The 17,707-nt window shown below is 42.5% G+C and overlaps 1 protein-coding gene across 1 annotated transcript; it reads right to left on the bottom strand.

Moving 5' to 3' along the window:
* Nucleotides 1-4,227: 4,227 nt before the first annotated feature.
* On the bottom strand, nucleotides 4,228-7,409 carry LOC143923360 (olfactory receptor 8H1-like). The gene has a single exon (XM_077446978.1). The coding sequence runs from the start codon at nucleotides 5,267-5,269 to the stop codon at nucleotides 4,316-4,318; it is 954 nt and encodes a 317-aa protein (XP_077303104.1). The 5' UTR covers nucleotides 5,270-7,409; the 3' UTR covers nucleotides 4,228-4,315.
* Between the last annotated feature and the right edge of the window lie 10,298 nt (nucleotides 7,410-17,707).

Below are 17,707 nucleotides of genomic sequence, written 5' to 3'. Positions count from 1 at the left end.
GTGTCAAATGTTTTTACAAAATTCTACGGGCCTTCCTTTATCTAGATGGCAACTCACCTCCTCATAGAAGGTTAATAGATTGGTTTGGCAAGAATGATTCTTCATGAATCCATGCTGATTACTGCTAATGATACCGTTCTCATTACTAAAATCTTGTATATAGTCCCTTATCATCCCCTCCAAGAGCTTGCATACTATTGATGTTAGGCTAACTGGTCTGTAATTCCCAGAGATGTATTTTGGCCCTTTTTTAAATATTGGTGCTACATTGGCTTTTCTCCAATCAGCTGGTACCATTTCAGTCAGTAGACTGTCAGTAAAAAATAAATAAAAAAACACAGCATCATCATGACTGATGATAAATTTACGAGGGACCTTTTTTAGGATTTTATGTTTTTTAATAAGAAATTTTTCAATCCTCTTAGTGTCTTTATTTCTAGGTTACATCTAATGTGTGAATGATTAGGGGTACCATGTATTTACATGAGGGGGTGGTATCTGGGGGACCCCTTAGTTTTAAAAAATGGCTTTCAGATTTGGATATTCCTGCAGATCTCCGTAACCACAGGGACCATATGCATTTATTTGCCTGGAGTCAATTTGTACCAGACCCTAAGCCCTTGTACACACGATCGGACATTCTGATGGAAAATGTCCGATCGGACTGTGTTGTCTTATAATCCGACTGTTTGTGGGCTCCATCGGACTGTGTCCATCGGAATATCCGACCGAAAAAGTTTTAGAGCTGGGCTATAAAATTTTCTGACAACATGATCCGATCGGACTTTGTCCGATCGTTAGTAGAGAATTCCACGCATGCTCAAATCAAATTCCTAGACCAAAGCTATTGGCTACTAGCCTGAACGTAGTCCCGTCGTAATGAAATAACGTCATCACGTTACGAGTGATCGGATTTTCCGACAACTTTGTCCGACTGTGTGTATGCAACACCAGTTTCAGACAAAATCCATCAGACAAAATCCGAAAGATTTTGTTGTCGGAATGTCCGACCGTGTGTACAAGGGCTAAGGGTTACTAACTAACCTAGACTGAGCTATTTTATGGCAGTAAAAGAGATTAAGTAACAGTATTATACATTTTCATTTTCATTTTTGCCTGAAAAATATTTTAAAACCATATTTTTTAGTCTCTAAGGCCGCGTACACACGGGCGGACTGTATGGCGTACTTAGTCCGTCGAAACACATTTCAGCGGACAATCCGCTCGTGTGTGGGCTTCAGTGGACTTTTTCAGCGTGCAGTCCGGCGTACTAAGTATTTCGGATTTTCCGTAATTCTGTCCGTCATACTTTGGTTTCAGCGGACAATACGGTCGTCAGTGTGCTAGTTGGACGGACTAAGAATGGCGCATGCCCAGAAAGGATTTACACGGTGGAAAGGTGCTTTGCTGTGTCTTGGACTTCCTATTTCTAGTCCCGTCGTACGTGCTGTACACGTCATCGCGCAAGCTTTCGTCGGACTGTTTGGGTATCCGTGTGTGGTCAAGTCCGTTCAGTGGAAAGTATGACGGACTGTCCGTCGGATTGCATGACGGACTAAGTACGCCATACAATCCGCTCGTGTGTGCGCGGCATAATATTACACATACAACTATAAAAAAAATCTATTCATATCCTTAAAGTGGTTGTAAACCTCAGACATGAAATATGGACAAAACATATCCCACTATAGTGTGTACTTTTATCAATTAAGAGCACTAAACTTAATTTCTGTCTGCTGCTTTGTTCCTCTACAGAATGTGTCACTTCTGACAAGTGTCCCTGATACCAAGAGAAAAAAAAAAGGTGACAGGGGAGGAACCTCCAGCTGATTGACAGCCTCAGCTCTCTTCCTGTGTTCTGAGTGAAGGGGGCGTGTCTGATTCCTCCAATTAGCTGTCAGAGCTCTGTAGAATGCACCTTCAGTTCTATGCTCCCTTTTTTTCTGAGCTCTCAGACAAGCTTTAAAATGTAGCATTTCGAAAGGATATAGGGAAGAAAGGGCTAAAGATAAACAGGTACAACTTACAGCATGTAGGAGTATTTGTTTCATCTCTATGTATCACCTGAGACCAGTCAACTGGTTTACAACCACTAGCAAAATGTAGAGTAGAGAGGGTTTAGACACCCTGTAAGGATTTTATTGCTCTTTGTGCCCCATTAGGGAGATTTAACCTTTTAAGTTGCCCTGTTTACCATTATTTCCAAGAGTGAAAGTGAAAGAAAATCCTCAATTTTGGATTGTTACCAGAACAGCAATGGAGGGGAAATCTTTCAAGGGGGACACTAGTTCTGGTGACATGTAAGAGCTCCCTCACTTTGAAGGTAACTTCTTCCTGTTTTGGCTATGGGACATGATGTGCCCCATTAGGGAGATTTATCCTTTTAAGTTGTCCTGTTTACCATTGCGTCCAAGAGTGAAAGTGAAAGAAAATCCTCAATTTTGGATTGTTACCAGAACAGCAATGGAGGGGAAATCTTTCAAGGGGGACACTAGTTCTGGTGACATGTAAGAGCTCCCTCACTTTGAAGGTAACTTCTTCCTGTTTTGGCTATGGGACATGATGTGCCCCATTAGGGAGATTTATCCTTTTAAGTTGTCCTGTTTACCATTGCGTCCAAGAGTGAAAGTGAAAGAAAATCCTCAATTTTGGATTGTTACCAGAACAGCAATGGAGGGGAAATCTTTCAAGGGGGACACTAGTTCTGGTGACATGTAAGAACTCCCTCACTTTGAAGGTATTTTCTTCCTGTTTTGGCTATGGGACATGAAGTGTAAGGAAATTTCCCCAGTGGAAACACAGATGGCAAAAAAGAAAACTGACGGGTGTTATATTACCCTTATTCTGCCACGGTGGTGGATGCTTGATATAAGGAGCCAATCCCTGATATTGCCAATGAGCCACACATGCATATTCAGTAAATGTAATGCTAAATGCTAAAAAAAATTACAAACACGAAATACAAGAAGGTCAAGGATTTCAGATATGCTACATGAGATGGTAAGAGACCATTCATGAACAAACATGCTACAGGAATTGGTATAGTCTGGAGACATGTTACAGGAGACTGCTAAAGATCACCTTATTACATCTCCTTTAAATGTTCTCACAATTGTGCTTCTTACATCCCTTCTAAAATAAAAAGTAAAAAAAAAAAAAAATAACAAACATGTCATACGTACCTGCTTTGTTCAATGGCTTTTCTCAGAGCAGCCATAATCCTCCTCTTCTGGGGTCCCCTGCTGCTGCGTCTGGCTCCTTCTGCCTCCCTTGCTGCTGCCAATCAAATGAAGTAACGAGTGAGCAGGGGCGGGGCCAAGCCACACTGTGTGTCAATAGAGGCACAGGATCAAGCCCACATGAGTACCCCCATAACAAGCGGCTTGCTATAGAAGCACTCATGTGGGCTTGGTCTGGAGCTGCACTGTGTATTGACACCGAGAGCGAAAACAAAAAAAGGAAAAGTTCCCCCAGAGTGGGGTTTTTAGGCAGCAAAATGGAGCAATTGAATCAATAAAAAAATATTATTTTATTAATGATAAATCATTAATAAAATAATATTTTTTTGTATTGAGGCTGTAATGACACTGGGCAAGGGTGCAGATGGACACTGATCATTCTGCAATGATGGACAAGGCTGCAGATGGACACTGATAAGGCTGCATTGATGGGCATTTAAATGTAAGTGTTTTTACTTTAAACTTCCCTCCTAAACGTTTTTTTCCTTAAAATTCCCTCCTAAACTTGGAGGGCGTGTTATACGCCGGAGCGTGTTAGATGCCGATAAATACGGTATGTAACGATGGATTAGCATTTTGGCAATCACAGTAGCTCTCTTCCAGTAGCTTATCTCTTCTCCTCTGTTCCTGGTAGTGTGAGTTGCCCTGCTCACCATTGGATTGCGCCAGTTTGTCTAACATAATTAAATAACACAGGAAGTGTCATATCAACTCTGTCTATAAATATTGTGCCAACTTTAAAAAAGTTTGTCATACATCAACAGTATGATAAGAACATCGTTTAATCAACTCTTTGAACTTCTGCACATATAATGCTTGACCTTATGAAAATTTATGAATGCGTTATTATATACTTTATATATTATTTGATAAAAAAACAAAGGACCAAATATTAATTATGAGATTAGAAAAGTTGTCAGAAGAGGTTTATATTTAAAACATGTTTTTTTTTTTTTTTTTAATTAATGTACTCAATGTGCAAATATTTAAACACATAATTTATTTTCTTTTTTTACGTGTTTTATCATCCATCTAAAGAAAAGTCCAGTTCTGATGCAATTGTGTTTCTGGATATACTATGTAGAGGGGGTAGTGAGAATTATGCACTTTATTTTTACCAGTGCAGCTTTCATATCTTTGTTCTTCAGGCTGTAGATCAGAGGGTTGATTGTTGGGATTATAATACAATAGAAAAGGGCCGTCATTCTGTCCTGGTATGAAGAGAATGGTGTCCCAAGACGAAGGTGGACATACATGGCTGTGCCATAGAATATGATAACAGAGACTAGATGGGCAGAACATGTGGACATGGCCTTTTGACGAGCCTCCTTAGAGCGTAGAAGGAACACAGAGGACAGTATCTTCATGTAGGAGCAGAGTATAAGAAAGAAAGGGATTGTTGCTCCACATATACAAAGAATGAAGACATACAGCTCTATTTTAAAGGTGTTGACACATGCCAAGTGAAGAAGAGGTGGGATGTCACAAAAGAAGTGGGCTATGTGATGAGATCCACAGAATGGAAGCCTGAAAATGGAACTGGTGTAAATTAAAGGCATCAGGAACCCTACAATCCATGGTCCAGTGGCCAACTGACAGCACATTTTAGAGGTCATCACGGAAGTATATCGTAGTGGGTGGCAGATCGCCATGAACCGATCAAAGGCCATTACTGCAAGGAAGAGACATTCTGACACAGCAACTGCAGTGAAAATGTACATCTGAGTGGCACAGCCAATAATGGTGATAGATCTATCCATGGACAGGAAGCTTGCCACAGCTTTAGGAACAGTAACATTGATGGAACAGATTTCTAGCATGGACAAGCCCCTCAAGAAGAAATACATGGGGGTGTGAAGATGAGAGTCAAGTGTAATGCTCAAGATGATCAGACCATTCCCCACTATAGACAGGATATAAGCGACCAGAAAGAAAATAATTAAGATTATCTGAATGGAAATAGACAGGTCTAAGAATCCTTGGAGAAAAAACGTTGTCCCGTTGTTGACATTCTGTCTTCCCATAAGCATATTTTACAGTATATTTCTTTTCATACAACTGTGAATGACATTGAAATAAAATGGAGTTTAGGAGATGTTCAGTGCAGTCAAAATTCCAAAAAATTTTTTTCAAAAAGGTTAAATGTTCTAAGTTTGTTTGTCAAATATGTAGATTCTCAACAAATGAGCTGTCTTGAAAAAAAAATACAAATTTGACTCCTAAATGTGCACAACCTAGAGACGGCAGCACTGAAATTTGATCAAGCCAGCCAAAAATGCACATTAAATGCTCCGCACACAAGAAGTATAACTGAGAAATATCAGTCACTCAATACAATGTAACAAAATAACGCTAATCTGAATTTTCTCCTAAGTAACAAAGATGTCTAAACACCAGCACAAAATAAGATTAATTGGATGCAGGAAATTTAGATTAGATAGCGTACCGCCACAAGGTATGAGAAGGCCACAGTTTAGAGTGTTTGTTTATTCAAGCTGGACACTATCCTGACCCATTATACAATAGAGACATACTAAGAAATGACCCTTAAAAAGTAGAAATGCAGGCAGATATAAAAAAAAACTCCACTTAACAAATAATAATAATAATAATAACCGCTGAAAGACCTCAGATGTAGGATATGTCTTAAAATTCCTCAACAAAGTTTCTAGAGTGTATCTTTTTACTTCTTTACGCCTTCCACTATTATATGCACTTTTTGACTGTGAAATGACAACTGCAATTGAATCAAAATTCAGCTGCTCATGTGAAAAGTGACACTTGTAGATTCTCTGCAACTGTCCTGAAGTAATAGGGGTAACAATGTACTGTGAGACTGTAATTACTTTTTCATATGTCACACAGAGGGTCACACTGAAGTCATATGCCGATAATGGGTAACCTACAATTGGCATATGACTTCAATATAAGAACTATAACAAGTAAAAAGAAAATGTAATTAAATGCACCTCCTTTCTCTCCTTATCCCCTTAGCTTTTATTTTTTTCCCATAATATTTCCACAATATTTTTATTGAAGATAAATTACACATACATAAACAATGAGAAGATTCGGTGACCAATTTTTAAATGGGACAATTAAGGTCACAAGAGGCGGATGTAACAAATGTATTCTCAGTTGTACAGTCTAGAACAGTAGTTGGATAATAATGACAAGATAAAAACAGGGGGTTCATCACCATAGGCCTAGAACCATCTCACAATATATGAACCATTAAGGAACATGTAAGCATTCGGTATATCATTATCAGAACTTGAAAAGCAGAGAAAAAAAAAAGCATTCTGTCAGTTTCCTTACAACAAAAATGAAGCAAATAAAAGGAGGAAACACAATCCCATACATGGAGAGTTGCAGGGGCAGGAAAATGGTCAATAATGAGAACCCTTGCAGATTACTTATTAGCTGCAATTAGACATAAAAATGGAAACATCATTAGCTATTTTTTTTTTATGTTGATTTTTTGTATTAAAATTATTTTATTATTAATATTTAAACTTTGTTTTTATTCATTTATATTCATTTTGTTCGCTAATTTTTCAGTGATGCATAACAAATACATTTGCAAAGTTTATTTGCAAATAACCATCCTTACCATCCTAGGTACAATAAATTTAATTTTAGTATTTAGTATGATTGTATGTAGGAAAAAATGATAAAATAAATAATGTTTTACAGTAAAACTACTTTTGTTTTATTTTATTTTTATTGTAAGAATGCTATTAACAAGAACAATGGCCACAAAATGTGGCCAATAAGTCAAATCAAGAAATCAATGTACAGTATGTTAGTATAATCTGGGAAAGATCTAACAGTGCTGGGTCTAGTGATGTATATCAACAAACATTTCAATGGATGGTGGACAAACTAGTAGGTAGCACGTAAAGAGAAGATGGGTAGGCCTCAACTTTTATATTAATAAGTGCAATTCAGTTCAAGAGGGGTTTGTAATGTCAATTGGAGGATCATTCATTTGGCGTCTGATTATAAAAGAAAAAAAGAAGAACAATGGGACTTTAAAGCGGTTCTTCACCCTAAAGGGGACGTTCCGCTAATCTGATCCCTCCCCCCCCTCCAGTGCCACAATCGCCACCTTTCAGAGGGGAGGGGGGTGCAGTTACCTGGATAATCCAGGTATCTGCACCCACTTCCGGGCAGACCACCGCAGACCCCCGCAGACTCCCCGCCCCCCCCCCCGTTGTGTTCTGGGAAACACACAGTTTCCAGGATTGTTAAATTGGCGTCTTAGTATAAAAGAAAAAAAGAAGAACAATGGGACTTTAAATGAGCCGATGACCTGGTAAGGTCTAGTGTCCTCCATCCCTATCTAAGCCCTTGTACACACGGTTGGAGAATCCTTCGGAATGTGTCCTATCGGACCGTGTTGTCGGATAATCCGACTGTGTGTGGTATGCCGGAATATCCGTCGGACCCATTTTTCCAACATGTTGGAAATATTTTCCGACCAACTGGTCCGATAGGACATACTCCGATCATGTGTAGAGAATTTTGATCAGACAAAGTGCCACGCATGCTCAGATCAAATTCCTACATCAAAGCTATTGGCTACTAGCCTGAACGTAGTCCCATCGTAACGAAATTACGCCATCACGTTCTGAAAGATCTGATTTTTTTGACAACTTAGTCCGACCGTGTGTATGCAACAGTTTCGGACAAGATCCGACAGGCAAAATCCAACGGACAAAATCCGACGGATTTGGTTGGCAGAATGTCCGACCATGTGTACAGGGGCTAATAGAGTAGATACCATTAAGTATGTATATGAAGAACAGGCAGCAAACACTACATGAAAAAAAATAGAAAAAAAAAAAACACTATTTTAACTTTTTGTCTAATTACCCAGAAAATAGATTACTTTTTAAAAGACAATAGGTTCAAACAGTATCAAAGTGTGTCCCTCAAAAAACAATGTACATATTATTTTGTTATCTTAATTTCTACAAAAAAAAATATTGCTAAGTAAACAGACCCATGGAGATTTTATAAATATCTAAATTCAAGTGTGTGACTATGGTGGGGACATTAAAGTGCAAACTCTTCTGGTACAGAGACAAATGTAACTAGTTCAGTGATCTCTGTACAGCACTGTGGTATATGTCAGAGCTATATAATCGTATTATAATCATTACAGTGTAGTCTCTGCTCATACAGAGACTGATACAACTGGGTTATTTTGTCCCCTTGCAGCACCGCGTTATTTATCAGAGCTGAATAAATGTATAATTATAACAGAATGGGGGGTGATTTACTAAAATTGAGTAAAATCTGGTGGTCTTCAGGCTTTGTTGCTTAATTGAACAAGCTGAAGTTAGAAACATATTGGCTTCCATGCACAGCTGCACTGATTCTCCCCCTGTGTAACTACTGACACAAGTCAATTCATCAAAGATCTAATTTACAAGCATGAATCAGATCTTAATCTCTCTCTCTCTCTCTAAGGTAGGCCATACATGGGTCGAAATTTTAATAGAATTTCTTTCAAAAATCTTATCTAAGAATTTTTGTTTGAACTTCGCAACCATTAGTGGGCTGCAGCAACAGCCAATTTTCGTGTGGCCATCGAATTTGAGTAAGCGGGCATGTTGGAAATTTTTTGAATTACTAACTATTTTCTAATCAATGGTGGGAGAGTTGTGTGAGAAACGTAATCGAAAAATAAATGCGCATGTGCAAAAAATTAAAATTACCGGAAAGATAAGAAGATACCCAGCCACGAAAATTATTTTCTGTAGCAACAGGAGGTGAAATCGAAGGCTTGGTTGGTCGCATTTCTAAATCAATGGTGGCATCATCGGATCACAAAATGCATGAAATTTGTGATTTTCAAGAGAAAATTATTTCGAAAATTCGACCCATGTATGGCCAGCCTAACTCACAGCCAGTGTGGCTATGTACTTTTGCTGGTAAAATACCTAGAGGATCAACCAAGTTTCAAGAATTGCCATTAGTATATTATCAATGACAGCTTATATATATTGGTATGGTTTCTTACATTAAAAATATTTGTTTTGTCATATTTAAATATAATAGGTAAAACATTTTTTTTTAAAATAGTCATGTTTAATAATATATAGAACTTAAAATATTTAGAAAAATTCAATAACAGATGTGACAGAAAAACTAAATTCTAAACAGCTTGTTAAGTAAAATGAATCAGAAGAACCATCACATCGCAACAACAATACTATTAATATAACAGCCAATATTCCGGGATGGGACACAAGTGAGATGCCGATCCTTGAAGAACGAGGAGATCTCTGCCACCGCACAATGCTCACCTCCTATGGAAAGGAGTTCTCTGAAATTCTACTCATCCATTTTTATAACCAGTCCTCTCCACAGAGAGTTTATTCCGACTCCATTTCCATTCATTGTTGTTAGATCTTAATTAACAAGAAATGAGAATTAAACTTGGAATGTATACACCAAACTGTGGGGAACACTTAACAAATAACAAACACACATAACAATTGAGAGATCCTCAAGGATGAGCAGCATTGTCATGAGACACTCGTGTTTGTTCAGGTCGCTAATAACGTAATGCAATTATATCTTGGAATGTTAACACAGTAATGTATTGCTAAACAGTCTGGGTCTACAGTATTTCTACTTGGTAAACTTTATCATTTCGTTTTTTACTTCAGAATGCTTTTTCTTTTTTAAGTCAACGTGCAGTGCAAAAATGTGGAAAAGTACAAAGACTGGTGGGAAAAATAATTGTGGAAAAATATAAGAAGAAGTATTACACTGACTTAAAACAGAAATCTAAATAGATAGATTAAACAAAAAACTAATGCAGCTCTGTAATTATTAATACATTACTTTTTTTCTTTTAACCACTTGAATACCGACATGTTAAACCCCTATCCTGTGCAAACCATTTTTCAGCTTTAAGCACTACCCATATTTTGGATGAACATTACTCAGTCATGCAACACAGTACCCAAATAAATTGTATATCATTTTTTGAGTATATAAGCTTCATGTGGTGGTTTTTATTCACCGCTGGGGCTTTTTTTATTTTTTACACTTGAAGGAAAAAAGACAAAAAATGTAAAAAATATTTTTTTTTCTTAGCCTCTGTTATAAAACTTTGCAAATAAATAATCTTTCCCCAAAAAAATTTTTTTTGCCAAACTGTATTTTGCTACATTCCTTTCCTAAAAATAACCCAAATCAATAATATTATTAATAGACATGTGCACGACAAAAAAGTTTGTTTTGTTTTGTTTCTTTATGTTTCTGTTGATTCGTAACGATTCGTAATTTCATAAGGCGCGAGTTTTCATATTTGGACTCTTATTTTTGTAACAGATATATTTTCATTGATACAAAATGATTCATACTTCCGTTAGTCTAATGATTCATAATTTTGTAAGATCTGAGGTTTCATATTCGGACATGTTCGTATTTTCATAACAGGTATATTTTTCTTGATACAAAATGATTCGTAATTCCGTTAGAAATTTGTAATTTCGTTAGATAATAATTTTCGTTTATTCGGTACACTACTCATAATTTAATAATTGTTACTTTTGTGAGATTGCCTTTTTTGTTGATTCGTACTTTCGTAGGAAATAAAGAATAATAATCCTATGCTTGCTTTTCTAATAAGTCGTGTACTTACTCCAGTCCACTCCTTCAGTCATGAGACCTGACTCTCCTCCTCAACTGAATCTAAAAAGATTCAGGAATACCGTGTGACTCAGACACAAAAGGAATAAGCTGATTGGCTAAAGATATTAAGTAAGATACATCGCTCACTAATACACGGCCCATTCGAAAGAATGATTTGAGAACACGAAATTACGAACATACATATAAGATATACTTACACTGTCCATTCAAAAGAACAATTCGAGAACACAAACAAACTAAATTACAAACAGACGAAGAAACTAAATTACAAACACATGAATGAAAATACGAAGATACGAAATTATGAACAGACAAATAGGGATGACCTCGCGGTTCGCCCAGCGGTTGGTTCGCAGCGAATTTTGCATGTTCGCGATTCGCCAAACCGGCGGACTATTGGCGCTGTTCACCCGGCAGACATATGCATTTACAGTGTGAAAGAACTTTGACCCATGATGACACATCCATCATGGGGTATAGGACAGCCAATTGAGACATTTCAGCACATGGACAATTGGACATTCCCCCTACCTTATAAATAGGCCTGATCTGGCGGCTATTTTACATTCTGTCTTATGTCAGTGTTGGGACAGGATGCTGTGTGGAGCAGGGAGAGACTGTAGCGACATAAATCACTAGCTATTAGGTCCACAAAAGTCCTTTTAAGGACTGGTATAGGTGTACAGTATATAGGGTTCAGTGCACTGCTGTGCTGGTGATTGCAGCTGTCTTTTGTCAGTGTAGGACAGGACGCTGTGTGGAGCAGAGACAGTCAGTTTAATCACTAGCTAGCTATTACTATTACGTCCACAAAGGTCCTTTTAAGGACTGGTATAGGTGTACAGTATATAGGGTGCTGGGGCATTGCTGCTGACTGCTGCCCGATTCTGCAGCTGTCTTTTATCAGTGTAGGGACTGAGGGACAGTCTGCAAATCACTAGCTACTAGGTTCACAAAGGTCCTTTTAAGGACTGGTATAGGTGTACAATATATAGGGTTGTGGTGCACTGCTGCTGACTGCTGCCCCGATTCTGCAGCTGTCTTTTATCAGTGTAGGGACTGAGGGACAGTCTGCAAATCACTAGCTACTAGGTTCACACAGGTCCTTTTAAGGACTGGTATAGGTGTACAATATATAGGGTTGTGGTGCACTGCTGTGCTGCAGATTGCTGCTTGTTTCTGCAGCTGTCTTTTATCAGTGTAGGGACTGAGGGACAGTTTGCAAATCACTAGCTACTAGGTCCACAAAGGTTCTTTTAAGGACTGGTATAGGTGTACAATATATAGGGTTGTGGTGCACTGCTGCTGACTGCTGCCCCAATTCTGCAGCTGTCTTTTATCAGTGTAGGGGCTGAGGGACAGTCTGCAAATCACTAGCTACTAGGCCCACAAAGATCCTTTTAAGGACTGGTATAGGTGTACTATTTGGTGTGCAGTATATAGGGGTATATTACACGTATAAAATACTTGCACATATAGAAAGCATAGTATAGTGCATTTCCACTGTGCAGCATTGTGACTGCTGAGCGGTTCTGCAGCGATACTACAAAGAGTGACAAATGCAATAACAAAAAGTGTTATAACTGGTGTGATAGACCAGTGGCCCCCAAAAACTACAGATTGAAGCGGGTTGTTATATACCTTCTTCCACATACATACTGCACTTCTCTAGAGACTTTTGTCACATGGTCATTTAAAAAATTACAGGCAGAGGAAGTACCACAGACACATGGTCTAGCAAACATGGGCAGGGAAGGTATATCACTTTTACTGCCCACTGGGTGAACCTTCTGACGGCCGTCAAGCATGTAACCCGTGGCACCCGTGTAGATTTGGTTTTACCACCATGGATTGCATGCAGGCCTGGCTCTTCTTCTCCTCCTCCTACTCCATCCTCCTCCCTCTCCTCCTCGGCTGACTCCTCCTTTTCCGCTGCTAGTGTCTCTTCCGCTGCGCCACCCAAGCTCCCCAGAACCTATTCGACATGTCAGGTGAGACGTTGCCATGCTGTGCTGCGTCTGTTGTGCCTGGACAGCACCTGACAGTTGGTAAAGTGGTGTGTGACAACGGTGCCAATCTGATTAGCACATTGAAACAGGGCAAAATTACGCACGTGCCATGCATGGCACACGTCTTAAACTTGGTCGTGCAACGATTCGTTGTCAAATACCCTGGGGTCCAGGACATCTTGCGGCAGGCAAGGAAAATCTCTGCCCATTTCAGAAGATCTTACACGGCCATGGCTCGCCTTGCTGACATTCAGCGGCGACACAATCTGTCGGTCAGACGTCTTATTTGCGATTGCCCGACGCGATGGAACTCAACCTTCTATATGCTTGATAGGCTGCTCCAGCAGAAACGTACAGTTAACGACTACCTGTAAGAACTCTGCTGCAGAACAGGTTCTGGGGAGCTTGGTTTTTTTCACCACGCCAGTGGCTTCTCAGGCGCGACGCATGCAGACTTCTGCGGCCATTTGATGAGATCACCAAACTGGTCAGTCGCAGCCATGACGCCATCAGTGACATGGTACCTTATGCCTTCTTTATGGAGCGTGCATTGCGTTGTGTCATTGATCAAGCCATGGAGGAGCAGGAAGATGAGGAAGTCGCAATGCTGGATGAATTCCCGGGGGGGCTACTCTATCTGAGACAAGTCAACAACAGTAGTCTGAAGAGGAGTCAGAGGAGGATGGTGCAGAGGCGGATGAGGAGGAGCAAGAAGAGCATGCTTTAAACCTTTCTGGGATCCCTGTTGTTGTGCGTGGATGGGGAGAGGAGAACGAGGAGGACGGCATTATCCTGGATGATGAGCAGGAGCCAGGCCACCACACCGCTTCCTGTTTAGTGCAAATGGGGGCCTTCATGCTCCAGTGTTTTAACAGGGACCCCCGTATAAAAAGCATAAGGATCAAGGACCAGTACTGGGTGGCAACGTACTTGGACCCCCGGTACAAACACAAAATGGCGGAAATGTTACCACTGTCACAGAGGGCTGTCAGAATGGAGCACTTCCAGGCCTTGCTTTGAGAAATGCTGCATTCTGCTTTTGCGTGCGCTGGTAGAGGAGGAATTCCCACTCCCAGAGAAAGAGTTGCGGGTACCAATCCAACAGCGCCTGCAAGAAGAGGCCGGTTTGAAGATGTGTTGGTGACTTCTGATATGAGGTCATTCTTTCAGCCGACCCATCGACAGGTCTCATCCGGATCCAGCATCAGGGAACACCTAGACCGACAGGTGTCTGACTATATCGGGTCAACGGCCGATGTGGACGCTCTGAGGAGTGATGAACCCCTGAACTACTGGGTGGGCAGGCTTAACCTCTGGCCAGAGCTTGCCCAATTTGCAATGGAACTGTTGGCTTGCCCCTCATCCAGTGTCCTGTCTGAAAGGACATTCAGCGCAGCAGGGGGGATCGTGACCAATAAGCGCACTCGCCTAGCTCACGACAGTGTTGACTACCTCACATTTCTAAAAATGAATGAGGCATGGATCTCGGAGGAATTCAACACATGTGACCAGTAGACCATGTATATCTCTATAAACTATTTATTTAATCGAGCACACAGACCTTTTTTCTACCTTTGGCTAGCTTCCTTGTACAAAAAAGCACACTGTACTATATGCCTGTACCCTCCTGTGTCAGTGCTCTCTATCACGGTGCTGGTGTGGTGTCAGTGCTCTCTATCACGGTGCTGGTGTGGTGTCAGTGCTCTCTATCTCGGTGCTGGTGTGGTGTCAGTGCTCTCTATCATGGTGCTGGTGTCAGTGCTCCCTATCACGGTGCTGGTGTCAGTGCTCTCCATTTCAGTGCTGGTGTCAGTGCTCTCTATCACGGTGCTGGTGTCAGTGCTCTCTCTCTATCTCGGTGCTGGTGTCAGTGCTCTCTCTCTATCTCAGTGCTGGTGTCAGTGCTCTCTCTCTATCTATGTGCTGGTGTGGTGTCAGTGCTCTCTATCTCGGTGATGGTGTCAGTGCTCTCTATCACAGTGCTGGTGCCAGTGCTCTCTATCTCGGTGCTGGTGTCAGTGCTCTCTATCAGGGTGCTGGTGTAAGTGTTCTCTATCTCGGTGCTGGTGTGGTCTCAGTGCTCTCTATTACGGTGCTGGTGTGGTGTCAGTGCTCTCTATCACGGTGCTGGTGTCAGTGCTCTCTATCACGGTGCTGGTGTCAGTGCTCTCTATCTCGGTGCTGGTGTCAGTGCTCTCTATCTCGGTGCTGGTGTCAGTGCTCTCTATCTCGGTGCTGGCGTCAGTGCTCTCTATATTGGTGTTGGTGTCAGTGCTCTCTATCACGGTGCTGGTGTGGTGTCAGTGCTCTCTATCACGGTGCTGGTGTGGTGTCAGTGCTCTCTATCTTGGTGTTGGTGTGGTGTCAGTACTCTTTATCATGGTGCTGGTGTCAGTACTCTCTATCTCGGTGCTGGTGTGGTGTCAGTGCTCTCTATCTCGGTGCTGGTGTCAGTGCTCCCTATCACGGTGCTGGTGTCAGTGCTCTTTCTCTTTCTCAGTGCTGGTGTCAGTGCTCTCTCTCTATCTCGGTGCTGGTGTGGTGTCAGTGCTCTCTATCTCGGTGCTGGTGTCAGTGCTCTCTATCTCGGTGCTGGTGTCAGTGCTCTCTATCACGGTGCTGGTGTCAGTGCTCTCTATCAGGGTGCTGTGTCAGTGCTCTCATTCTCGGTGCTGGTGTCAGTGCTCTTTATCACGGTGCTGGTGTCAGTGCTCTCTATCTCGGTGCTGGTGTCAGTGCTCTCTATCTTGGTGTTGGTGTCAGTGCTCTCTACCACGGTGCTGGTGTGGTGTTAGTGCTCTCTATCACGGTGCTGGTGTGGTGTCAGTGCTCTCTATCTTGGTGTTGGTGTGGTGTCAGTACTCTATCATGGCGCTGGTGTCAATGCTCTCTATCTCGTTGCTGGTGTCAGTGCTCTCTATCTCGGTGTTGGTGCCAGTGCTCTCTATCACGGTGCTGGTGTGGCATCAGTGCTCTCTATCACGGTGCTGGTGAGGTGTCAGTGCTCTCTATCTAGGTGTTGGTGTGGTGTCAGTACTCTCTATCATGGTGCTGGTGTCAGTGCTCTCTATCTCGGTGCTGGTGTGGTGTGAGTGCTCTCTATCACTTTTTCTCACGGAAAGCAATTCCGGCTCTCTACCGGCATGTGGAAGGCAATGTCCTTGCCTCGCTGGACAGGGCGGTCAGCGGTAAGGTGCATATTACCGCTGACTCATGGTCCAGCAGGCATAGACAGGGACGTTACCTGTCTTTCATGGCCCATTGTGTCATTCTTCTGGCAGCTGGGATGGATGCAGGACAAGGTGCAGTAGTGTTTGAGGTTGTTCCGCCACCACGCCTCCAAAATGCTACTATTGGTTGTGACACACCTCTCTCCTCCACCCCCTCCTCTTCTTCTTCCTCCATGGCCTCTTCCAGTGCTCTGTCCTCAGAACCAGCGGTGCTCCGTAGGCGTTCCAGGGGCTACGCAAGTACGCAGGAAAAAACGATGCCATGCTGTGCTTGCGCTGGTTTGTTTGAGGGACAGGAGCCACACTGGGGCGGATGTTTTGTCAGCTCTGCAGGGGCAGGCCGAGAGGTGGTTGACGCCACGCCAGCTTAAACCAGGAATGGTGGTTTGCGACAATGGCACCAACCTCCTCTCCGCCCTCCGACAGGGACAACTGACCCATGTGCCCTGTGTAGCTCACGTCCTTAACCTGGTGGTGCAGCGGTTCTTGGGCGGGTACCCGGGCTTACAGGATGTCCTGAAGCAGGCCGGGAAAGTCTGTGTGCATTTCCACCGATCATTTAATGCCTGTGCTCGGCTGGCTGAGCTCCAAAAGGAGTTGAACCTGCCCAAGAACCGCCTTATATGTGACATGCCCACCAGGTGGAACTCAACGTTGGCCATGCTGCAGCGGCTGCACACGCAGCAGAGGGCCATCAATGAGTACCTGTGCGACTACGGCATCAGGACAGGGTCAGGGGAGCTCGGTTTTTTCTCACCACGCCAGTGGGGCATGATCAAGGATGCATGTACTGTCCTGTCACCATTTGAGGAGGCCACAATGATGGTGAGCAGTGACAGTGCATGCATCAGTGACACTGTACCTCTTGTCCACCTCTTGGAGCATACGCTGCGTGGAATAATGGACAGGGCACTTGAGGCAGAACAGAGGCAGGAAGAGGAGGACTTCCTTGCCTCTCAAGGCCCCCTTTATCCAGACAGTGTTTCTGCTATGCCACCCATCACACAGGAAGAGGATGAGGAGGAGGAAGAGGAAGAGGAGGATGATTGTGTCAGCATGGAGGTGGAGGCTGGCACACAGCATCAGCAGCAGCAGCAGCAGTCTTGTAGGGATGATTTACAGTCCCAAGAAACCCTTGGACTTGTACGTGGCTGGGAGGAGGTAGCTGCGGATCATGTTGTCCTTAGTGACCCAGAGGACTCTGGACCGAATGCCTCAGCTAATCTACGCTGCATGGCCTCCCTGATCCTGCAAAGCCTGCGGAAGGATCCTCGCATTCTTCGGATCAAGGAGAGGGACCATTACTGGCTGGCCACTCTCCTTGATCCACGGTACAAGGGTGAGGTTGCGGACCTTATCTTGTCATCGCAGAGGGAGAAGAGGATGAGACATCCCCGGGAGGCCTTGCAGAAAGGTCTGTGCAACGCGTTCCCAGAGACTGGGAGGTTACAACGAACTTGGTCCTGGACAACGTGTTGCTGAGGCATCGGTCAGAAGGAGGAGAAGGTGGCCGTCTGACTGATGCTTTCAGACAATTTTTTAGTCCACAGCC

This window comes from Lithobates pipiens, unplaced genomic scaffold (assembly GCF_037356315.1).
Source record: "Lithobates pipiens isolate NorthernLeopardFrog02 unplaced genomic scaffold, aLitPip1_a1.2 Scaffold_22, whole genome shotgun sequence".
In the NCBI taxonomy this organism is placed as follows: domain Eukaryota; kingdom Metazoa; phylum Chordata; class Amphibia; order Anura; family Ranidae; genus Lithobates; species Lithobates pipiens.
This window is presented reverse-complemented; position numbering and strand designations above follow the sequence as displayed.

Excerpts from the sequence above, each read along its gene's own strand:
- LOC143923360 (XM_077446978.1), bottom strand. The coding sequence starts at position 5,269 with ATGCTTATGGGAAGACAGAATGTCAACAACGGGACAACGTTTTTTCTC.